The sequence below is a fragment of the Colossoma macropomum genome, unplaced genomic scaffold, assembly GCF_904425465.1.
Source record: "Colossoma macropomum unplaced genomic scaffold, Colossoma_macropomum, whole genome shotgun sequence".
NCBI classification, from domain to species: domain Eukaryota; kingdom Metazoa; phylum Chordata; class Actinopteri; order Characiformes; family Serrasalmidae; genus Colossoma; species Colossoma macropomum.
Genome location: NW_023494785.1, coordinates 22,242,424 through 22,268,561, shown reverse-complemented (window position 1 = coordinate 22,268,561; position 26,138 = coordinate 22,242,424). Strand labels below are relative to the sequence as shown.

Sequence of the window (26,138 nt, the reverse complement as noted above, 5' to 3'; positions counted from 1 at the left end):
TTTCTGACATGTTACTAACATGTTAACAAGTCTGTTGAGTGTTTGTTTCATCTAAAAGGACCACTCAAAGTGTCACCAAATGGAAAATGAAAAATGCAAGAAAGTGCAAGCGAATGTAACAATGCAGAATAAGAATGTGTAAGAACTCAAGGCCACACAAAACATACTTCAGAATAATTAAGCATATTTATTGCATCCAAATTTTTATTTAAGTAAATTGTACATTTAATTTTATGCAGGAGTTTGAAATAATAAGGTATGCAATAACAAAGTATATTGTATTAACAAAGTAAACAGAATCAATACAAACTGAAGTTGACCATTTCAGTGTTGGAATTCAGATTATGAATGTCCATGGTGAATATCTACTGAGGAAGCAAGTATGTTTGTGTTAAGCAAAAAGACTAAGAAAATGCTACAAAAACTGTCGTTGAAAGTTAAAATTGCATCATTTGTATGATAGAGCTTTGCCTTCTCTGATACTGGTGCATATTGCGGAGCATCACTGGATTATGTGCTAAATATATCTGTCCCTGTTGCAAACATATATGCATAATAACTGAGCAGCCATATGGTATGTAGATTGCTGTATGGTATGTAGAGGCTAGTGAAATATCTGTGTACAATGTGCCCATTTCCTTTTCACTTCAGTGGGTTGGTCACACGTGTCCTGTAATCTAATGTAGACATACGGTCCATGCTCCAAACAGCACATATTTGCATGGATAAGTGAGTTCATCTGCTCACAGACCATTCTGAACATTCACACAAACTTTATCCCTCTTTTCCCCTCATAAGAACACAGAGACATATACAAACATAAACACGCACTCAAACACAGGTCACATACAACTCAAACGAACATTTTACATTCACTTTATCATTCATTCTGTGCGGATTACTGTGTATTGTTTGATCAGCTTTTTTGTTATACATTGTCAGCTAAAGCGATAAAAACTGGAAAGCTTTGTTTAACAGACCATTGCATAAGATTGGTGTCTGGAACTTCAGGTGTCATCTTACTTTCAAATTGATCTTGAATCATTTTATCTAAAGAAATGACCATTATCAAAATAAACTCTTTCTCTCTCTTAAACCACAAATTATTTCCAGTGACTTGCTTTTGTTTCATCATAAAATAGAAATAAAAAACTAAAGTATCTCGATAGTGTTCATTCTCTCCATGCTTACTTATACAAGTTGCGCATCAACACTCTCCATCTGTTTGGTACCTGTCACAAAAGTAAGCAGAGCCAACACTGGAGCAGGAAAACCAAATTAAAGTGAGATTAGGAAAACAGCAACAAGGATGTTAACAGCTTTTAAATGTTCTGGAATCAAGGAAGGATGGAAGACCTCATTTGAAGTGTCTTCCACGATGCGGCTATAGAAGTCTTCAATCCTTTGATCAAATGCTTACAAAACATTGCTTCTGCCAAACACTCATTATGGCCAGACTTACAAAAAGACAACCTTCAGAAGTAGAGTCTTTCAAAGTGCTTCCAACTGCACAGACAAATGCCTTTTTCCTACTTCTCCTCTAGCTTAATACAGTACATAGTTCATTATTTATTGCAGCAATCCTCCAGTTCTTTTTGAGCATTTTCATGAATGCGCAGCAGCATTATTCCTTTTCAGTTTGACACTCAGCAGCCTTTTGGGGTGGATCATGTTCTTTCCTTTCGTTAGTCCACCACTACTTGTTACTGCAAGGTTAGGTCACGGTGCTCGTTATAATGGATGGCGCAGTAGTCGCTGAATTCTGGGCCTTTTTCCTTTTGCCGCCCCCTTTGGCACTCTCCTTGGAGTCCCGACCACGGATTTTTCCATTTGTTGGTCCTGGGTTCTTTGAAGTCGTCCCCTTGTCTCCTGAATAAATCAAATTCACATATTTAGAACCCCGTGGAGCACAAATGACTGCCTGAATTCAAGTCCTATCACTATGGGACTGGATATGAATAGTATGTGTACAGGTGGAGGATATGACGTCAAGTTATGCATTTCTAAGTATATAATGGGTACTTTTAGAGCACTGAACAACTACATGTGGTTGCCTACAAACAATAACAACTAGTGATTGCATAAACTGCATTGTAACAAGCAGCTGACTGGATGTTAGTCCATTATGTCAATATCATATTTCAGCAGTTTATTGAAGCATGGTTTTTATGTTAAATGTGGCACCACTGTTTTTCTGGTGTATTTTATCTGTTCCAACTTGTTTGCAAACCTCTAAAAACAAAATATTGTGATACAAATTGTCTACTGTGAAATTGCCTTCAAGTATTTGTATAATATCATCTGCCCTTATGCTTGAATTTTGACTTTTAAAAAATAAAAACTCCTCATCTCTGGCTCTAAAGGACAAGTGCATAGTTATTTGTAAATGCCATCATGATGCAACCCAGCACCATTCAAAGCTGACAGGAAACACACAACAGTGCTCCGTATGCCATTACTGCTGCCCAGACAGTAATAATCAAGGCCTTGTGAGGGTTGACGCCCGGGACTGGAGAAGTCTCAACACTTAGGGAGACAAAGCCTGAAGGAACATAATGGCCTTTATGAACACTGGAGCTGGCCGAAGTGAGACACTCTTCCAAAAGCCCTCCTCCCCACACCCTCTCGCAGCTAAGATCCATGTGTGTATGTGTCTGTCACTTATTTTAAGTGCATAACTACTTCATCAATGCAAACATCCATTAGAGAGGCTTTCAGAGGCCTGAGGTCAGGGAGAGAAATACAACAGAGCTTGAATGTGAGATGTTCCGAATAAAAAGCCAGGATATGATAAGTGGGGATAGTCGACAAATCTTCAGACTAACACTGTTTAACACTGATACAACTTTTACAGTCAAAGTCATACTGTATGCACATTATAATATCTTAACCAAGTATGCTCAACAGAAGTGGGTAGTAATTCGGTCCACTTACACTCACTTAAGTAAAATATGATGGATTTTTACTTCTTTAATACTAACTACCAATTATCTTTTCTGTGTTAAAACTCATTATGTTGTGTTGGTTCAGCACATGGACTGGTTTGCTGTAGCTCATACCTCTCACTTTACAACTTTATTTTTGAACAAAAGAAGCTTAAAAAGTGAAGATTAGTGCCTAACAAACTTCAGGTACTCTGCAGATAGATGCTGGATGTTTTAAAAAAGGTTCTACTACAGTACTATGAGTTAGTATGTTTTTCAGCTGATAGTTTTTACTCCCACCCAGAGGACAGCATTTTATTGTTCGAATGTTGCTCTTTGATGGCTCTGGCTGAGACTGAGGAGAAACAGCATTAGAAAAAAGAGACACAAGATACAAGAGAGATAAAGGGGACATGAGAGTTTAGTTACAGATAAGCATGAACATTATTATCTCGAAAATTTTGAGCACAATTCAAGAGGATGGGCACGTGATATTACTGGAGACGTGATATTACTGGATTCTTTTGCTCCGGAAAAACATCTAAGCAGCAGGGGACAAAAGCTAAGGTCTCTTTTGGCTTTCCATTTGATCCCATTACAGTCTACGAGAAACTACAGAGATATTGAGATGTCTGTTTTTTTGCTTTCCTTTCGGTACACCAGTAGTTTTGCTGGGTTACTTTTACGTCTACTTGAGTCATTACTTCATTAAAGTAACAATACACTTTTACTTGAACATTAGTTTCAGTGACTCTACCCACTTCTCGACAAAGCCACTTAAACCACAGTACTGTCAAAACCAAAGGGAAAGGAACACACGCTGGTTCATTTCCCACCAGCTTCAGCAGCACTACTGTAAGGGGGAGCGAGGCCTCTTTGCTGACTGATGTTTGTTATGAAGTTGGTGTTGTGAGTCTCAGTGCTCCCTGGAAACCAAGTCAACACTTCTATGGTGCTGGAGAGCATTTGCGCCGTGTTTAATCACATGAGCATTACGGCCACTGCGTACTCCTGAAACTGACGTTCTGTTCGTTAAGGCACAATCACACTCACACACACACACACACACACACACAAACTCATCTGTTCTGTGTCTTGATAACACTCTGCAGACATTAAAGATGAGAGAGAATGGTTTTCACAAAAAAACAATTGGATCAAGCATATAATGGCCAAGGTTATCTTTAGTAACACAAAATTTGCAAAGTTAAATCTTATATCCATGTATTTATGTAATGTTAATAATGATAATAATAACGATAATGAATGAGTGGGGCTGAACTGCTGTAGGCTGAACAGGTGGATATATGCAAATATATTGGTTTTCATAACATCACAAAAACCATTCAAAACACCTTTACAACTTTCTTTTCTATTGGCTTTATGGACAGAGGGCTGACTGAAGTTTCAACAACTTACTTTTTGAAAGTAATTATGTTTACACACTTGTTCAAACTCTAATAAAAAAAAAAAAACTTTAATAAAAAATTGAGGTACATTTGGTTTTCCATGATATGGGCCCTTTAAATGTTCAAAATGTACCATTTCTCTAGTCCATAAAGTTAACTTCATTGTTTTGCTGCTTGGTTCTGGAGTGGACGTTATGTTTGTCATAAATGTCCATTTCCACAGAAAATGTTTACTTTTTGTAGCTACATGTGCACCAGCTCTCAATGAATGGTAAGAAGTAGATTAGTAACCAGGTTTCACTAGAGTGACAGGAGTTTATTCCTGGCCATGTTTAGTTCGTGACAATACAGAATCTGTCCGTTCCAGTTAAAGGTGTAGTTTGTTTAAGTATTACTGACATATTTAGAGTTGCAGATGCTATCACTCACAACTTCACCTCCACTTATCTAAAAAAAATCTCTCAACCACAGGCCACTACCTAAATAGCATAATTACCTATTTAGCAACAAACTATGCTGATGTTTGCTTCATATGAAGAAGCTCTTTGCTGAGTCACTACTCTCAACATTTGCCTGATGCCAGCTGCTCAAAGATAATCCAATACTTTGCTTTTGTAATCTTCAGAATTTCCAGTCAGGAAAGCCACTGGTTTCACGTACAAAATTACATACAGCTACAAAATTACAGGCTCGCCATCCAAGCAGAGGCAGAAATGATCCATGGTCTTATCCAATAATTTGTGTTTTGTCAATAGAGGGATGAAATTAGACCAGTTTTTTTTCCAAGTAAACAAATAGTCCTGATAGTCTGATGAGCAACAATCAGAATTCCCAAAATCGTGCAGATGGTGTGTACCACTCTCATAGAGAGGTGAGCATACTAGCAACACAGCTCCCAGAATTCTGACGCATTTTTGCATGCGAGAAACACGTAAAACTACTATTTCTGCAGGTTATATAACACTCATATTGTGTTGTTTACGCAAACATTTCTGGTTTGCATGGCAATGCTCTACCAAATTAATGTTATTAATGTAGTACAATGATTTTATCTACCAATAAACAGGATCTAATTTCTGTAAAGTGATGCATGTAACCTTTAACCTCTCTAATTAGGTGGTAAGGGCTTCACAGAAAATAAGTGATCTCATACATTCTTCAAATGTCTTTAAAAAAGGGCTTGTTTTGGCAGTACTCTTCTAAACATTTAACAGTTTAATAGAGTTTGAGTCCTGCCACAAAATGTGTAATAATTTGAATTCCTTGAGTTATTTAACAAGGGCCTGGCAAAAGATGGAGCAAGAATTTCTGACCTTGTGTGTGATTTTCTGGGCTACTTTCCTGGAGCATCACTGACTAAATATAAAATGTAATCTCATAAGCCTATCAGCGAAAGGCTACCTGCAGACTTCTAGATGCACACATGAGGTTTTGCACAACTTTCGGGGAGCCTCTGGCTTAATACTGTTTGTTCTGTGAACACTCCTACTCACGAAAGGAATTTAGTAGCCACGAGTACACGATACGCCTCCATCTTAGACTCTGATAATGATGATATGCAGGCCAGAACGAGTTTAAAGAGAGCAAAGCCCCCATCAGAAGGAGGGGAATCCCAGCCTCAGGTTCAGCGCACAGGACACTCATTAGCTCGCCTCTGATAAAGCACTAATGGGGCTGGGGCAAGCTCCATTCATTTATGACAGCAGGGATTACAGCGCCGCTCAATCCAACCTAAACACCAGAGCCTGACAAAGGCAATCATGTATTCAACAAATTTCGGTTTTCGTGCAAATCTATTTATTAAGCTACAGGAAGAGGGAGGGATAAAACGGGGGAGCACTCGGCCAAATCGACACAGAGCGTGAGTTCTGCAGACGAGTAAATCACTGTGTTATACAAGCGCTGCCCCCTGTGATTTTTACAGCTGCCCTGTGGGCCAATTCCAGCAGATGTATTAACAGCCTTGCTAATTTAGCACGCGGTGCTCATTTGCACACATGAAAAAAAAAAAGAGAGACAAGGAGGTCAAGACACCCAACACCTAAACATTAATTTTCAGAACAGGACAGTTTCCTCCATTCACACCACACCAGAGCTGAGAACAGCAGAGGCAAAGAAACAGCGCTAACATTATGCTAATCTAGCACATGAGAACTTCAAATCTTGTTTCAAGAATGAACTGCAAACAAACGTCTTCCCACACGTCAAGCCCCATCAGCGCAACACGCCCTTGTCTCTGACCGCCCTCTTCCCGAAAAAGTGGTCACTAAGTTTAAAAATCTGGCAGGCAGTATAGCTCTTTTATGGGGTAGTTTATAATATTTCACTGTTAATTATTCTTATGGACCTGGGGTTGAAATTCTTTCCACAATGAGGGCGTCATGCAGTGTAAATTTGCCTCTCATTTCTCAGATGCTGCTGTCATACCCAGTCCAGCATCGAGCCCACTTCTTCCCTGAAGAAGACCATGCTCCTCAGCCTACTTGAAACTCTTCAAAGAAGAAAGAGCAAGAAACTTCATTGTATGGAAAAGTAGCGTTGGAAGTATGCAATATGCTATTTTTCATTATTATGAAGTTAGAAAGTTCCTTAACAGCCATGTGAGGGGCTGTGTTACAACACCTATCTAACATGCGCAGCAGTATTTAGACTAAGTTATGAGTTAATGAGAGGTTTGGTCTGCATGTCAGGTTCAAAAACCTCGAAAGCTTATTTAGATGTATGCTAGCTCATGAAATGTGATACGAGCAGACCGCATTCACGCAACAGGACCACCTAGGGGGTGGTTGATATAAAGGGAGAAGTGTAAAAACACTATAGTAACAGCTATATTAAGTGCAAATGCATGAAATGTCTGAGTGTTCTCCCAAACCTCTCCTGGACCCTAATGTGATTAGAGTTCTGATGTTTTGCAAGGTCCATTTTATGAGCAAGGCAGAAAATTTCGATGTTCATGAAAACAAGCTGTCCAAACATGATGCCTTTGATTCTGCTGCAAATCATATAAACTCAAAGCAATGCACAGCCAGAGGGATTAATAACTACGGCAGCAGCCTGGCCAGTGAACAGTGAACGTTTTTCACAGAACTCCCCAACATCCTTTTGCTCATGTCCCAGTGTAAATGAGATATCTGACAGCAAGTGACCGTAACAAGTTTTGATTCTGAAAGGCAGGAAAGTTGAGCTGAAGGAGATTAGCATTAAGCCTAAACAGTTTATTCACAACAAGTTTGTACAGCTCGCATGCCGGCTCATTTGATTTCGATCTCTTCTCGAGTGCCTGAACGTCATATTACTGTTAACCTCAGACCTCGGTAAGTGAAAACAACAAACACAAGCCTGTCTTCAGATCAAGTGCCAGCGATGCACAGATTACCGGCCAGCTGTGCTGCTGTTTGTTTACTGTTCATATTCACAGATTTGTTTATGTTTTATTGTGACACAAACATTGTGTCCTTATGCTACATAAACAAACCCAAATTAGCTTAAGGATGCCGCGTCTATGATGCAGCGTGTAAAGATTCGCTTAAAACCTAATAGTCTGGCGAGCTTCTCTGGGAGTGCTTGCACGCCACATTCATGAGCCTGAGCAGATTATGAACAGATATACTCCCTTAATGTTTCCGTGAGCAAATATTTGTTGTTTACCGCTCTTGCTGGCAAGTATGCCCAAGACAGAATTCCTAGCTTCCCTTTCACATTAGCCACTTTTGCATGTTTCCCCTCCCGTGGCTTACCTTTTCCACAGGGGAGCCTCTTCTGCACAGTGCATTTCCGTGTCTCAGTCTCTGGAGCACAGGTAGAGGCAGACGCAGGTCCAGTAACAGTGGCTGGACTCGGGGGCTGAGTGGGATCCTTCCTACGGTTCTGAGTGCCCTTTCTGAAACCACACGTTTTGTTTTTCTTCATGCAAGGGCCCCATGGACTCCATTCCCCCAGCTCACATTGCACTAGAACATGTGAAGAAAGCAAAGATGAACCACGTTCCTCAGAAGAAAAAAAGATTAGGCTGACTCAGTGCATGTCAAGAGTTACTCCAAACAAATGTAGAGGAAAACATATCAGTGAACCCTTAGGAATTCATGACTGAGATTCAGACTGCTAATATCCAGCATCACTCATATTCTCTTATTCCTCCTCACTCAAAGGGAGGGCCTTTGTTATGATTATGTGTGGTGGGCTTCATTTTTATCCAACCTTATGACACACTGTCAAGCTTCAGCCATGACTTCCATGTGGTCTGAGCTGTTTTCAATTGGAGACCAAATTTCAACATTAAATTTTTGTTCTTTCTGTAGTGAAGTTTTGTTCATTTTTTTAAGTAGTGCGTGTGGCAGAGTAGCTAAAAGGAATTTTACACTGCCAAAAACAATCACAGGAAGAAAAATATATGATAAGAAGTGCTGGACTGACCCCTTGTGAAGGTAAGGGAGCATGGGTAATGCCAAAACGTAACCTTGGGAGTTGAGGCGCCTCGCTAAAATAGCCAAGCAGCTTGAGGAAGCCAGGGCAGTCTCTGGGAGTAACGCTATTAGCACTGTGTTTGCTTGCTTATGACAGAACAATTTTCAAAATAAATCAATAAAGCCCTTATCATTGTGCAGGCCTTCCTCCAACGTTCCTTTCACTAGCGATTGAGAAACCCCAGAGAAAAGGGGAGAAGAGGGTGGAAAAAAACTGTATGTATCCCAGCAGGTTTCTTCTTGTACCATTGCTTTGATTGCTTTGCAGTGAAGCAAAGACTGTTTTATGAAATTATGTGGTTTGAATATGCTTTTGAGGAAAGACTGGAGAATCTCATGTGCATTTCAATCTCTGTACTTTCATAACATCCATATCTGTCTTTCCCATGTTTGGAAATAGAATCTCGTCTCTTGAATAAGCACCAAGCTTGCATACCACCTCAAAGAGCTCATATGAAAGCTCTTACTTACATATACATGTTGTAAATACTGTGAGTACAATAAACTGATAATGTCCTGATAATGTCCTAAAGTGATACTGTTATCACAAAACTTCAATATAACTGCAGTGGAGACAATCATTATCATGGATGATGATCACAAAATTTTAGAGATCTAACAATACAATGTGTGGTATTGTATTATACTGTATCATATGGGTGGTGCTCTGCAGAACATTTTCCGCAGTTTCTTCAATCTGATTCATTATTTGTTGAAAGCTCGATTTTAATATGTATTCTTTAACATGTAGATAAGGTGAAATCCTAGCCTGTTAGCATCTGTGTTTTCTTACACTTCTAACAAAAAAGAAAAAGAAGAAAGAAAATCAAGTTATCATTCAAATAAATCCATGTGCAAGAAAAAGCAGCTACATGTTGCTGTTCCCACATCAGCTGATACGCCTCACACCCTCACAGTGTGGTAGAAAACAACACAAATACTGCCAGATATTTGAACAATCTCACTCACGTTAACACAGATAATGTTCATAAAGAAGCTGAAATAACTGATGTCAGTAGTTACACCAAAGTGTAATTTTTCAACTGGTTATGGTTGTTTGCACTACCACACACACTTTTGTATACTGCTTGTCCCTATATAAACTGTATGTTGCTTATATAATGTGTATTGTCTGTAAATAATTAGACATTATCTGTATATTACTTGTCTTTATATAGTCTGCATATTGCTTGTATACTGTGTACATTGTATATTGTGTATTGTCTGTATATTGCACATAATACTAGAGAGACACAAACTGCCTAAACCAAATTCCTTGTATTCCTTGTACTTTGGCCACTGATTCTGATTAAGATCATGAAACTGAAAGAGTAATTTAAGTGATGAGTGCAGTGCCTGGGCTTTCTGCATCAAGCTAACCAACGGGTGTTGATGAGATTATTTATTTATTTATTTGTTTGTTTTATTTAAACTTTATAAACTATACCAAATTATATATATGTATATATATATATATATATATATATATAGTGTGTGTGTGTGTGTGTGTGTGTGTGTGTGTGTGTGACTGATTAAATGAGATAAAATCTTTTAATTGTGCCCTAATGAAACAGAACATTGATGGAATTAATTTGAATCTTTAAATGTGATGTTATCAGTTTTGGATTTGCAGAACTGATAAATTCTTGGTTTCTAAAACTTTTTTTTTTTTATTTTGATAGAGATATCTTAAAACTTCAACAAAATGTTTGTGAGGGATCATTTTGTAAGAAACCATAAAAAACTCACAAATTTACATTTTACCATGTGAAGGGTTTCTGCAGACCTCAACAAATAACTGGCATGTTACATTGTGTCTTGTGTCCAGTAGCTTGGGGCTAATTTATGAGCTGGTACCTACAGCATTAGATTGGGACACTATAAAGCATGGCTGCTGTTTCATAAATTGGTATTTTTATAATGTTGAATGCTCTAATAAACTAAAAATGGAAAGACATTATATACACATATAACATATTAATGAATTAATAATGAAAGAGTTTTTATTTCAATTAATTTTGGAGCATTTTTACTGTGTGTGTCATCATTTATATTTACGGGGTCACTCACCTACACACTCCATGGTGCTATTGACAGTGGTTAAGCCTTCAGGGCAGCTGTGGTAACACCGTCCACTGTATGAATACAGACCCTCTTTACATTTTGCGCAAAATGTTCGACTGAAGCAATCTGCACAGTTTTCTATTTTGCATTCTGAAAGAAAAACAAAGACACAAAATGTGGTCGAGTAATGACAGTAATAATGGGAACCTGTCTAGCCGCTTTCATGTCCTTTTAGCCTATAACTAATTGTTGTCAGTGAAGTTATACTTAATAGCTATCAATTTTCTATGATTTGAGTGAAATGTATACATAATGGATATTGTTGACTTTGCCTGCAGGAAGCTATGATAATTCATGAACATGTTTAGGTGAAATATGCAGGCTGAATAACTGCTGTTAGGAGATTTATTGGTGGAGGAGGGAAAAACAATCATTGAGAGAGACGATATATGCAGGCATTAAGCTATACCATAAATAACACCCAAAACCTTTTAAAAGCATATTCCCCCCACCCTTAAAAAAAACAGCAGGGGTGAGCAAGTCCAGTCCAAGAGTCTCGCACGTCAGAGCTGCTTGTACCTCTGTCTCATTACAAGCCCAGCTTCTTCAGTCAAACAACAAAACTGCTTTAAATTGGGGGCAATTATGAACACTGCAGGAATGAAAAACAGATACCTACCAACAAGACTACCAGAATACGCTTCCCCGCCCAATTCCCATCACTATTATCTAATTACAAGAGAGCCAATGTTTCATTCATTCCTTTGCACTTAGAACCATGTCACGTAATGGTGTCACGTAGAGGTTCATACATGAATCCAACAATCTGGGCGATCTGAACGTGTTTATCTGTTAATGGCGTCTATGTGATATCAATTTAACATCAGGCGAGATTTTAAAAAATTGTTCCAGTGAGATGATCACACTAAATGGTCAAGAGATATGAAAAATTCTAGATTACAGCATGGGAACCTGTCAGAAAAGCATTTTGAGTAGACACCTTTGGGGCAGTTACACACGCATATCTACTCCACTGGGCTTGGGCCAAAGACAGGAGAGGGCTTAGGAGTTCTCTGCTGTAACCTCTGCTCTCAATTACTACTTTAAAATGCTTGACAACTAAATTTGACATCTGTGATGTTTGGAGAGAATACTTTTTCACTCAAGCATTCACAAATGTACCCTTAATGTAAGACAAATGTTGCTAACAAGACATCTTGGGGATTTGGAGATGAATCAAATACAAGCAGCTGATTGAATAATTACAGCGGCTGAGCCACTGAGGAGTTTGAGCAGCAAGGTTGAAATGAAGGGCTAACATGCACTGTAGCCTTGCCATAACCCAATACAACACACAATATGACAGCAAAGTAAGCATTCTTGAGCAAATTTAAAAAAAAAACTTTGAAAATCTTTAGTGTATGCTATTGCACATGCATGCTTTCATTTTTCTCTTTTTCTAATTCATTCTATATTAACAAACTATCACAAGACAAGAAGTTTATATTTAAGTCAAATATTCTACACTAAGTCCACTGCAACAGCTTGGGCAGTTATAGTAATATTTATGTGGAGTCCACACCTGTGGACCATATCTTATTGCTGATAAGAAGAAGCAATTGTGTCATCAAATAGGTCTCTATATGTACACAGGATTATTAGAGAGAGTGACTATCAACAGCGTGAAATTGCTTTAAAGAGAGACCATGACTTTGGCTGTGAAATGCAAACACCACAGGGCAATATCCTTCACTGTCATGTCTGAATTGAGATTACCTTTAATGACCATTTAGAAAAGAACTGCATCACACCAACATCTGAGAGACATTAAGTAACGTGATGCAAGAGTGTATCTCACAAAACAAAAGACAGCATTTTCTTCCTGTAACAAAATATAATGAGTCCAAGCTGCAGCACATACTAATTGGCTATCAAAATTTGCCTCCACCTCGAAAAGAAGACGTTCATTCAATTTTCAACAAGAAACATACACTTGGCATAAAAATGCTAAAATTTGCCCATTAATCTGCCTCCATAGAGATACCACCAATCAGTTTATAAGAGACACTATGCAGTCGTTTATCAATGATTTTCCTTGACATTTCTTCAATCATAGTAAAATGTTGCCATATGGTAGTACTGCAGGCTTTAGTGTATTCAAATTCAATAAATGTAGTATGAAATACTACAATGAGAAAGAAGATAAAAGGGAAATCCCATAAAAAAATGCAGATAGATGTAAGTGCTTGAGTAGAAAAAGGTGGTCAAGCTCTGAACTAACATGAACTCTGCATTTCCAGGCCAAAGTAATAATGTAGACTTCCTTACAGAAACAGACAAACAGTGTATTACCAATGTTTTGCTTTGGATTTTTTCCCTGAATCCTGTTTTTCACCCACAAAGTAAGAGAAAACAGATCGCTGGCTCGGCTGTGCTGGGTAAGACGCGCTGGTTTAATGCCACTGGTGGAGTTCCTCAGTAAATTGCACGTAATGAATGATTCTCTACTTTCATATGAGTTTTCCTTCAGCAAGAGACACACATCATTAAATTGTTTTGTGCACATCATCCAAGAAAACCCAGTTGTACTTTTGTATATTGTTAAAAAGGCCAAGCAATTGTAACATTTTGTAAAAAAAAAAAAATTAAGAAATTAAGAAATCAGTTATCAGTTAGTTTCAGTAAGTCCAGTAGTTCAATTCGTCAATCAAATAGGAAAAATCAAATAAATTTTAATATATACAACAGCACAAATGGCAAACCTTATGGACCTTAGCAGACTTTTCAGCTCTTTTGAGTCGCAATTCAACTCTTGCTACTTTAGCAGTTAAACTCAGTTTACAAGTTGAGGTCATTTAGTTCTAAAAAGTTCTTTTAAGCCTGTAAACATGCTCTTTTTTTATCAGAACCAACAACAATACTCACGTGTGCACCTGTTCACATCACGATTTCGAATTCCATAATATCCTACTGGACAAGTGGCCAGGCACACCCCTGTCTGACGAATGTCACTCCGTTCCAGGAGGATAAAAAGGCGCGGTCTGCATTTTGTACATCCGTTATATTCAGAGCAGCTTTCGCAACCACTGGAGCATGATGGCGGTACTTCAGTACTTGCTGTCGGGATACAGAGAGGAAAAGAACAAAGAAGCAGAAGATAAAATATCATAATTAAAGTGTGCACACATAGTTCTAAAGGCATCAGAAATAATTCTTGAAAAAATAGGACTCTTTCCATTACATTTCACAATTTGGAACTGGACTCATTACAACACATTACAAACTGTACAGGTGAACATGGACTGACAGCTACATCAGTAATAAGATAAACATTCCATTTTAGTCCATACAGCCTGTCAGGTACTCTATCAGTCCATTAAACAACACATTTATGGAAAAGTGACAACTGACACTATTGTATAACCTTACACGAGTGTTCAGATTTGTCCTTTCTGCATGACTGCTTGCAATTTCACTATTATTATGATCCAAAAAATGCTAGTGTCTGTAGCCAATAGCAGAAATAAAGGATTGCACAAAGTGCACATCCTGTTTCTGGGGCCAATCACCGTCAAAAACACGGTCATCTGCGCAGATTTATGGGTCTTCGCAGTATCATCTCTAAATATACACACTTTCAAGGCAATTCATCTGCCCAGCCTGTCTCACAGAGATAAAGCGGATGGTAAAAGTGTTAAAAATACACCTCTGTGAATCAGCTGCACCCAGGGCGAGTCATGGCAACAACGCATGGGGATGCATGCAAGTATCTGTGTAAGTCTTGTTCTTATCACTGCTATTAATGATAAACAAATCATTATCCTGTAATATTTAACTGGCAGCAAAGGTGGCGAGATGTGCTCAAGTATCATATACCATTCTGACTATGCTAATAGAGTTTATCAGTTTGATTCTAACAGCCCCCTGGAATGCACTCCCAGTTGTGCTTATCCTTTTCCTTATCTAACAGTATATGAGGCAGAGGCAATGAGAACATGACAGATTTGCATTGGGCATATGGCAAGGAAACCACGCACACATGAAGAAATTGTGCTGACACAAAAGACCCTGAAGGTCCAGGAGGACATCTGTGTAAAACATTCTCATTTTTCCTCTGTGTGTTGTGTAGATTCATTATATAAATCATACACATCAATTAAAGACCGCCGCCAGACATGAAAGCACTCGGCCAGTTATCAACAAAACATACATTACGAGAGCTGTATTGTTCCGCCCGTGTAACTTGGTACAGAACTCCGCTTCAAGGCCTCAAGGTGTTTGAATCAGAATGAGTTTGACCAGTGACTCTAAACATAAACACATCTTCAGGACCATTTACACTTCTGGTGCAGAGCCTCATCAAATGCAGAGGCATTCTTCATCTGATCACTACATTCCTTCTCCTCCCTCGGAGCTGGGAGAATTGAAAAAGCCCCTCTGTAGAAACAATAAATATGAAAGTAACATGATAGATGGTTGGGGCAAATCACTGTTTTGGTTGAGTTTATGGAACAGTGGTTAGACCAATGCAATGCACAACAGGGGCACAACTGTCCATAGTCACCAAAAAAAGCAGCAGCAACCTCTGTGGTGGAGGCAGGATTTCACGACATCGTTCAAGCGGTCTGGGGAGAATGTGATAAGACCATAAGTTGAGTGGTCTTCATGCCCAGCTTGTAGAGATCATCTACAGAGTTAAGCTACATTAATATGAAGCATAAATCTGCCCTCAACTCTCTGCTCTTGCTCAAGCATCCTGGAGGTAATAAACGAGCGGAGGATAAATGAACTGCAGTCTGTTTTCCTAAAATGAAAACAGTAATCTTGCTCAGCTTAGCTGGACATCACAACCGAGACATTTTTGGCCCAAAAGTCAGTTCTGGCCAAGAAAGCACACAGAACTCTGATTTTCCAGGAATTCGGGAATAGTGTGGATAGCTGGTTGAATTAGTGCAAGTTTGATGACATCTAGGGCATAGTGACAAAACCCTAGAAAGGGTGAGGACAGGACATTTAGCGTCATAAATTCAAGTATATTAAGTAAACACAACAATTATTACCATTGTCTCTTAGCATCGTTTTTGCAAGGCGGCAACAGTTACATAATCAGATTTCTGAAAAACAGGGATGTCATATGAGATATGGGAATATGTGTAATTAACCCTAGGCATGCATTGCATTTACGCTTATTATAATTTAAGACCCCATAGCCAGAGAATGGAGGGGTTAGCTAATAAGCACACAAAACCATGTGTCTCATCTCATCCATCGCTACCATGAGTGAGGTAGATAACTTGATCACTCATTTCCTGGATCACAGATTGCATCAGGCATTGTGCCATAATACTGGGTGCAGAGGAATCTAACTGTTTTAAAGCAATCTGTACTATAAACACAACTAAACACTCAGGCAAAATGAAATGTAGATGTTTTTGTTGCATTGATTTAGGCATTTTCAGATTGCCAACAAGCACTAAAATTTGACAGTAGCTCAGCTTGTTGTGAAATAGCGTCTGTCGGAACCATGTTCGCCAGTAAAACTGATGAAACAATTTTAAAAATAATGTCTTCATGGATTTGAGGCAGACTTATTGGTCAACTGTGTTAAGATTTAAAGATCCTCCTGAGAGATCCTGGTTTATGATTTATTTCATATTGTAAAATGCTCTGATGCAGGAGATCATTATCCCACCATTTCTTTTGATTTTTTTAAAACTCTGTGGTAATGTTAAAAAGCCATGACGAGTCATTTACTAATTAACCAGCCACAAATGCTGCGAACACATTTGTACAGCTGTCGCACTGCAAGAATATGCTTTGCAAAGCCTCTAATGTTTAATTAGCTACAGTACCTCTCTAGAGGGAGCTCTTTTTATACTCTGCAAATTGCAGATTAACCCTTACGTTCAAGTACCATGTGAAAGAATGCATGCAAAGAAAAAAACACTAACCGCAATATCATCAATAGCTGATTTTTTATAGAAGTTGAGAAAATTTTCATTTCATTTTCAGGAATTTGCTTGAACCAGTGCTCAAAGCTGTCTGGAATTATTATAAGTGTAAACTGTAACAGTTCTAACATACCTGAAATATATATGACTTCACAAAGGTAATATATATATCACCTCACAAAGTTGTGAAAAGCGTCTATCTAATCTTAAGAAATCATTAAATCTTTAAGTGTACTGACTTCAAAACAATGCATGCCATAAATAACTATAAAAAGCATAGCATAAACTAAAAGAAGCAAAGCACTTAAAGTAAGGAGGAAAAATAGCCATTCAAAGGAAACTCAAGAGCCATTATGATCTGCACTGGTAAAGCAAACAATAGGGATAAAAATAAACAAAGTAATTTTTACTGCTGCAGTTAAATGTTTATAACAAATGCGCCACTGTGTTTCGAGTGGCTGTGAACCACAAGCAAAAACTCTGTGAAGAGAGACAGAAGGACAGACGGACAGTAAATGCTAGTAAGACAGATGTGATGACTCACTGCGTCTGTGCCTCCTTCCTCGGGAGACTTTAAGGCTGTCGTTGTAACCCATGGAGCTGAGGAAGACCACCACCAGCGCCACCAGTCCCAGCTGCATAGTCTCTGCTGCCCAGCTGCGCTGGGTCTCCCCCTGCAGGCAGATGGATGCGGCGGGGGTGCGCCCCCTTCCACGCTGTGGCAGGTGGAGCGGTCTACTGACAGCTGTGGCCGCCGCTGCCTTTAGCTGCAGCTGCAAGTCCAAGCATGCCCAGGGCACGAGCCATATGAGGATGAGGAGGATGATGGAAGTGGTTCAGGTGCAGGGAGATGTGCTGAGATGAAAGTGAGAGCTGAAGGAGCGCACGGCCCTTTTCAACCCATGAAGCCGGGCAGTCCTGGAAGCAGCGCGTAGCCCGTAACGGCAGCGGCCAGGAGAGGCTGGTGTGAGTGAGCGCCCCAGCCCAGGAGCATGTGTCTTATTAGGGATGCTGGGAGGAGGAGGGGGGAGTGCAAAAAAAAGAGAAAAAAAAAATAAAAGATGGAGAGAGGTTCTGGAATCCTACGCGTGACAACGCATCCGTCAGTGCCAAGACCTGCTGGGGAGAGAGAAAGAGATGGGAAGAGAGTTGGAGGTGGACGAGAGTGGGTGGAGAGGGGTAGAAAAACACAATGAGACAAGAGCTTTAAAAAGTGCTCTGTTAAGTCAGCATGTCAAAAGAAAATCCAAATATCCTGGCCAGAGGGATATAGACCATTTTTATTTCTCCACTAAATTATCCTCTATAAAATGAAATTCTTTGACTAGACCTTTGACCTGAGTCATAAGCAAATACAAGGTATAATACCACAAAAAAACATTTTAATTAATGCTTACATTACAGCGTTCTCGCATCGTAATCCTTTTATATCTTTCAGAATCATTTCTCACCACATTTCAGCACGTATGATAACAGTATTAGCTGAACTGATTTGTAAGCCGTGTCTCAAAACAGTAAACCAGCACAAAAATGTCTGACTAAAGAAACCTTATACTAAAATTTTCCCCATGAAAACCAGAAATTCCTGCCTTATTAAATCATATGCCCGATACAGTATATCCATGTGGCTAAAAAAGTACACGATACACGTTAAAGTAAATTCCCGCTGAACTAGAAGCGACTGCTGTGTTTTGGCATCAAAGCTGAGGCCGATTCTACCAAATCATTAGCAGTCATGGCACAATGAAACAAATGCCACAAATAGTTTTTGGTCACTGCACTTCAAGTTGCCTTGTCGAGAAGGGTGATGAATGAAAAAACATGTTTACTCCATTTCTCTGAAAACAATGAGGACACAGAAGCATGCCTTTTTTGCTCTGAAATCACAGCACGAGAGTCAGACACTAAATTACCCCAACTGTCACGTCTCTTTATGAAAGAGAAATAGATTAGAGAAGCTGATCCTAAAATGCTGATTCTCACATTCCAGCAGAAATGGATGGCCAGTCTGCAAGTACGCAAGAGAGACTTCATGCCTGGAAGTATCTAGGAAAGCAGAGCCATATTAGGCCACAGTTCCTCTGGATGTTGCGTCGTTTTGTAAGTGAAGAAGGCATGCGATGATTCTTTGCATACCAAAATGCACTGAATGCTGACAGCATTGCAAACAATTAAACTTCATTCAGCATGATTCAGTCGCTCCATTTATATATCACCAGCTGTTACAATGATAAGATCACAATTTTCGAATGGATGAGGTTATAACAGAGGAGCGTTATTTAACCCGCTGTTCAATGATGATGAAAAATGTACAGAGAAAGGCCAGACATACTAGGACAAAGCGTGACTTTCATTTTGCGCAGTCTACAGACTGACAGAAAAGTAATCTGGATTGATCTTGACATCAGCCAGACAGCCATCCTCAAGCAACACATGAAAATACATGTCACAGTTTATTTGGGGGAAAAAAAGCACCCTTGGGGAAATAAGTCAAGCCATTGTGAAACATTGTGAAGCAGGACAGTGCCTAATTACAGTGCGTGACATCATCTGCAAAAGGAACACATATCAGAGTCACAGTCCTTCTCCCAAATAAAACCCTGTTGAATGGGACAGTTGGCCATATCTTACGCACAATGTCCACCACACTCTGACAAAACTGAAGACTTTAGATGCACACTGTGCAATGTGAGATATGCAAAAATCATCAGCTCACTGCCCCAGACCACATCGTTAAAGCACCATAACTCACTCCATCCCACACGCTGCCGTGTTTGCAGGTGTTTTGATTAATTACTTTGGAGGAGTCACGTGGAACGGCACAGCGGTAGTAAGCTGAAATGTCAAGTTACTTCCTAAAACGTATCAAGTGGCATTGCGCTTAACAAAATCCAGAAAGCCCTTGTCTAAAGCCAACATTGTGGCCAAGGAACTGATTGTTAACACACACCAAGACATGGACCAAAAAACACACAGACTCAAAAACAGACACACACGGAGGAACATACAAAAATTGCTGGATTCCCTCCATCTCCCACACGGACCACTAGATGTATGAGCAAGAGCTCTAACGAACAGGCCACATCTTCACATCATCTCCTCAGCACTACCTTCATTCTGCTTAGCCCCAAAGGACATCTCCTCTACTCCCAAAGTTTATTTGTCTTTGACACTGAATAATAGACAAATGTCTTCAACACCTTCCTCATATTTATTAGCCTGAGCCAAAAACTCCCAGCGCCTGCTGTCCGAGGCCCAAGTAGAAGATATTAATTGGGAGTGATGTGTCATGCCTGACGCAGTCATATGCCATTGTGTAAGACAGTTTCCAGTCACATAAGAGCAGAAACTCCTCTCTTGGTCTTGCAAAAAATACATTTAAAAAATTGGGTGCAACTAAACAAAGGGGTTACAAATAATCTTTCACTTTTACATTACAGAGAGACTTTCTTTATCTGTAATCTATACTTGAAGATGTCATACTATATAGGCCTTTTGCTGTCCTAATAAGGCAGCCTCCGTAAGGGTTTGCAAGGCATCTTCTGTTCATGAGTGATCGACTCATTGAGGGGCACTTAGACACTTCAACTTCACTCTGAGCTCTATCTTTGCCTCCTCATCCATTACGTTCTTCCCCACTGCCTCCTTTCAGCCCAACAACAAACTGAAACTAGCAACTGAAACCCTTCATCAAACACTCAGGAGATTAAATTGCCAGCTTTGTAAGTCCTTTTGATTTATTAATTATTTAAGCAGCAATGAAAGAGAGCTGCCACCAAGGGAGAACGCTCAAGAGGGCACACAAATAACCCGCGATAAAAACGTGCCTTTAAAAAGCCAGCCGACATGTAGCATACCTGCCACAGCCAGCAGATCCAGCTATGTCCTCTTTTCCCCTTAGCACATAAAGCTTTTTTCCATTCCAGATCAAAAAGTCTACAGCCCTGCATAATCCACCAGGCACTAGATTTAGCAGCAAGTTAAAGCAGAACCATGAAAAGACCAGAGCAATAAACAGGCTATAAACACAGTGAGTAATAAAGCACTGAACAAAGCAAAGGAGATGTCTGGTCTGTTCTATGCCCAATAAGTAAGACGACTTAAAAGCCATACATTAAAGAATGCTAAGCAAAACAAGGGCAATTGATAAGCCTTTTCTGGCTCTTTCAGAGACGCCGTTAAAAAAACTGGCTGCAGTTTTAATGGTTGTTTCAGTACAGTGATGTTTCGGCTGTGTCTTTAACAAGATTAAATGAATATATGTTTGAAATATAAATTCAGTAGTGCATGGTGTTTATGGACATAGAGGCAAAATGAGTTTAATCTCTCCAAATCCATAAAAACTCCACGCATTAAGGAGCTGGCACTGTAATGTACAATAAGAGCAAACTGCAGAGAGTAAAAGTAACCTTTAAAATCATATGCAGCTTGTATCATAAGGATATAAGCCCACATAAAATTCTACTTGTAACATCTGCACAGACGCACACCTGGCACAACTACAGACCGCAGCAGGAGCCACAGTCATTTAGGTGCTCAGCTCCTGCACTATACGTTAAAAGCGCTGTGAATGCATAACAGATGTGGGTCTACCCTGAACTTCCTTCTTCTGCCCTCTTAAATCATACTCTCTCATCATTCTGTGCAACACAGTGAGCTTATCACCATGCGGCTTCCTTCACAGTACACTCATCTTGCCAGCTTTTGCAGCAGATTATGAACATGCCACACTGCCACTCTTCACACAATATTGCCACTGTCAGAACAAAACCTAACTTTACTATAGTAGTAAAAAAAATTCCTAACTTTTAATATATGTGAAAGTAACAATGATTTATTCCAAGCAATTTTGGAACATTTCTATTGGTCTGTTTCTGAAAAAACATCACATAATGTACGGGGCAGCTGGCATTTTAAAACAATGTAAACAATTAACAATTTAAAGAAACAACAAAAATGGGGATACAAGGTGTCGTTCACTGTCAAGCATCTTCGGAAACAGAACTAGCACATTCATATTTCATGAAATATATGCCTGAGATCCAGTAACTTTACAAAGATTTGAGCATTAGATTTCTACCAAAGTATCGCTAGATCTCAACAGAACTGTTATTGTGTGATCTGATAGTCCACTTCTTGAACACTCCTAACAGATTCAAAACTCATTCAAGTTGTATCAAGTTGTATCAAACATTGGCACAAATATTTAAAAAAAACTTTGACTGTAATTATTGCTTCATTTGTTTTTTCTTATAAAGTTTATTTAGACTCAGCCTCCTTCACATAGCTTATATCTATGTGTAGTCTGGAAAATGACTGCGTATGTGGAACAGTCAGTCTACAAAGGTTTCTGCTTCATTCATTCTAGTGCTCTGGTTCCTCTCAGTGCAAGTGAACAGTGGAAGGTTCCTGAACTTTGCTACTGCTATTATACCAGCTAATGCAGCATGTACACGGTCATGAGGGAAATTCAAGTGCATTCTTACTCAAACGCTCTTAGATGCCCTGAATCTAAATGATCCTCCTTCCAAGACCAGTGACACTATCCCCCAGGATGTAAAAGATTTAAAATATCATGAACTGGCCATAAATAAATTTAGAAATAAAGTGTCTGAAATAGTAAATAGTAGAATGGCTATCAGCACAGCTATCTCTCTCACTGGCAGACAGCAGAGCTCCACAGCAGATGGAACAGCGACTGCTGAGGTCAGGGAAGAGAGAGGGAACAAGCTGAATCCTATAACTCTGTCCTCTATTCCAGAGCTTGTTTTATCAACTAGGAGATCAGCGCAAGTGCATAAAGCCAGAATAAATCCTCAGTTCCCCAGTATCCTTTCCCTTAAATGTGCATGGTCTTAAAAACCCATAACTTGCTATAGAGAATAAAGAGCAAGTCCTAAAACAAACAGCATGTTTAATAGACTCAGATGGAGGCATTTAAGGAGGGGTCATATTTCAACCTGACACAGACCTCCAAAACAGGCAAAATACACACATCAATATCCCTAATAACATCAGTCTGATTTAGGCTATTATTTCTCTACATTTAGATTTTGCAAACTAAGAATGTATTGTGAATACATCAATAATAATAATAATAATAATAATAATAATAATAATAATAATAATAATAATAAATGAGATTCTAAATAAGACAAATTAAATGTTTAATATAAAATACATTTATATAATTTATATTTAAAGCCCACTGTGGTTAAAAATATAAATCAGATCTGAAAAATCAAAAAATAACAAATTCATAAACACATAAAGTTCATTTACAGGTATACCAGTAGGGTAGATTAGTAGATCTTGAGCTACAATACATTATTTAAAAGAACTTGTAACTACGCATGGTCAATGTAGTTAGAGCATCTCTCAGAAGCCAAATGTTTTATTGATTAATTTGGAATGTATCCATACAAAGGGAAACACACATTCAACCTACCTCTTCTGCGCTGTCAGACTCATTTTGTCCCAGAGCAGTGCAGTGCAGACTGTGTGGATCTCCTGGAAGGAATCAGGCACCCCGGGGAGTGTGTCTCTATGGGCTCTAACTGAGGCTCTGGGTCTCTAGGGACACACACTTCGCATCAGTGCTCTCTGACTCTTTTCTGTCCCCAAAAATGTGATGTCAGATAGAAATCCCCGGGAACACTGATGCAAGTCGTGCCAAAAAACTGCCAGCCAACAGTGAAGAATGACAAGCTGTGAAGATGAAAATGTGTGACAATGTCCTAGATCCATTCAGCTGCGTCTCCAGCGGAGCCCCTCACAGGCCTCGCTCACTGCGCGCCTCTCTGTAGTCATTCTACAGCAAGTTGCACATAAATCCACTTTTAAAGCCCGGACAGCATCCAGCTCGCGCCGAGAGCTTCAGTCTCAGGAAGTTTGCATCCAACTCCATCCAGTGCCGTTTCAGGGCGCGCAGGGCCTGAGCTGGCCCCGCCCCTAACACCGTCTCACACACACGCGCACACACGAACAACACGAACACACACATGCACACAGGAGAGAGAGAAAACCTGTGGTGGACTCTTTTCCTGGACTGCTGTGCTCCGCGAGGAGACTGGAACTGTAACAATCTTTTTTGGTGTTCCTTCTACAAAAACAGACCACCTGAATCTCTCCAGATGCCTTCTGTCTGGAGCTACAGGCAAGTAAACAGGCGGGTGGTCCACCTCAGACTCTTAGTCCTGTAGAATTATTTCGTCTCATCACCAAGTTTTGAATGCAAATTTGGTCTGATATGGATGTGAGCTAAATGGTTCTTCAGGGGTTCTTTACAGAACCATAGGCACTTAAAAATGGTTCTTTGCGTGGTTTCGTACCTATGAAGGAATACCTGCTGTACATGGTTATTTAAAGAACCTTTTTCAAATGGCTCTAAATAGCACTAAAAGGGTCCCGCTGTTATTACAAGTCATAAAACCTTTTTTAGGTGTCCGTCTGTGTAAACTGAAAGCAGCTCGGGTGAAAACAGAGTGACAGAGCTCAATTTCTCTCACATTCACTAATAAATAAGCCACACAGGCGCTCATACACAGTGTATATAAATATCAGAGAACGTTGAAATCGTCTACTGACCTGATGATGCTGAAGGGGCTGCGGAAGGGGGGCGTGGCCCGGAATACTTTTAAAAGTGGGCCAAAGTACGTCCCTTACACTGCTAGCATATGTCTGCATAACATTCAGGCCTGTATGTGTTCTTGTGTTCAGCCCGTTATGTTAACATGACATTTGAGACGCTTGACGTAACTTCCGGACCTGCTGGGTTCATCTGTCCTGTAACACAAACGGTGTGATAAAATGTACTTCACCTCCTCGTTGCACAGACGTGGACAGTGAATTGATTGGTTGGTTTAATTTCTCGTGCACTCAAATAAGCGAGGGTTAGTTGGTGGTGAGGAGCGGGTAGAGAACAACACCTGGCAACAGTTTACAAGCTTGATATTGTAACAATAGCAGAACCCTTTTTGGTGCTATGTAGAACCATTTCAACACATTCTCCATCGATCTGAAGAACCATTTCACCAGGCAAAGAACCACCATAGAATTGTTCTATATAGAACCCATGGTTCTAAACACAACCATTGCCTTTACTAAAGAACCACTTTTTTTTAATTGTGTAGTATATATGTTTTCTTCTTGTGTGGGTAGACTTTACCACCACTACTAATGTAGCTGTTTACTCATTAATGTTCACATGTGGATTTTTACATTTTATCTGATCCACATGTTCTCTGTGCTTGTCTGAGCACAACTCTTAAGATTTTTTTTCCAAATCAAGACTATCAACGGTTAATATTACTTATCATATTGGATTCAATTTTTTGGTCTCATGATGACTGACTTAAAATAAAAGAAAAGAAAAAAAAAAATAAAAAAGCATTAAAACCGTATGTAATAAAAAATAAATGAGTGCTGTTACATCTTTATTGGTTTGTAACATTATGCAGTAGAGAGTGAGTGAGAGGAATTATAAAATACACATACAAAATTATATTTTTCATGATTTTTCTTTTTGAAAATGTAATATTAAAACCATATGGCAGCAGCATGAGACAATGGAACTGCAATCTGGAATGTAGACAATAGGAGTAAATAAATACACTGACACAGGACACAGCTACATTTATCATCCAGGCATGAACATGTGCATAACAGCCAAATATGCATAAATGTTTTAATAATACAGAAAGGAATATGGAAATAATTATATTGATAAAATCATCAACTTCTGGCCTTTTAAGGAGGAGTTACTGTAGTTGTATGATCGTGAAAACTCACATCAATATCTGTGACAGAGTATTCCAGTGACATTACTGTGTACATGAGGCCTTAGCCAAATTGGCAGTCCTTAAAGGGGTTGGGGTGGGGTGCTGGGGGTGGCTCTGAAGCTTTGATAGGGTTCCATGACGTAAAAGTTAAATGGCACTAAATTGCACCTCATACCTGGAGGTTCAGCTTTATCTCTTGTCTCGTCTAGCTAGCTTGAAAACAAACCAGGGAGTTTGATGGGCAACAGTTGTGCGTTTCGGCTATGTGTGAGTGATGGCAGTCAAGATAAGAAATAGAGCAAGATTGCATTGCCATAATTGGGTTTTTAGTTGGTTGTCACTCGTTCCCCTTATATTAGGAGGCTTGAAGTTATTACCTAGATTTGTACCGTGTCAGGAAAAAAAATCTGCGTTTGTGAGCTTGCCACTTCAAAGAATCCATGTTTATAGCCAAATGCATTTCCTCTTTCCTTACAAGATGTGGAGAAATCTTAGCACCATTTCAGTGTGTACAGGGATGAGGGTGCGTGCCACTGGCTAATAAGGA

General features: G+C 39.4%; 1 protein-coding gene across 2 annotated transcripts; it reads right to left on the bottom strand.

Annotated features, from left to right (window-relative positions):
* Window positions 1–323: 323 nt before the first annotated feature.
* On the bottom strand, window positions 324–23,657 carry rspo1 (R-spondin 1). 2 transcript variants are annotated; one of them, XM_036587433.1, is made up of 6 exons: window positions 23,260–23,657; window positions 17,356–17,930; window positions 13,786–13,977; window positions 10,867–11,010; window positions 8,071–8,283; window positions 324–1,869 (listed from the first exon to the last, which is right to left on the bottom strand). In XM_036587433.1, the coding sequence occupies exons 2-6, from the start codon at window positions 17,450–17,452 to the stop codon at window positions 1,715–1,717; spliced, it is 801 nt and encodes a 266-aa protein (XP_036443326.1). In that variant the 5' UTR covers window positions 17,453–17,930; window positions 23,260–23,657; the 3' UTR covers window positions 324–1,714. The 2 variants fall into 2 exon arrangements, with proteins under 2 accessions (XP_036443326.1, XP_036443327.1); XM_036587434.1 differs by having other exon boundaries at window positions 17,356–17,927.
* Window positions 23,658–26,138: the final 2,481 nt, after the last annotated feature.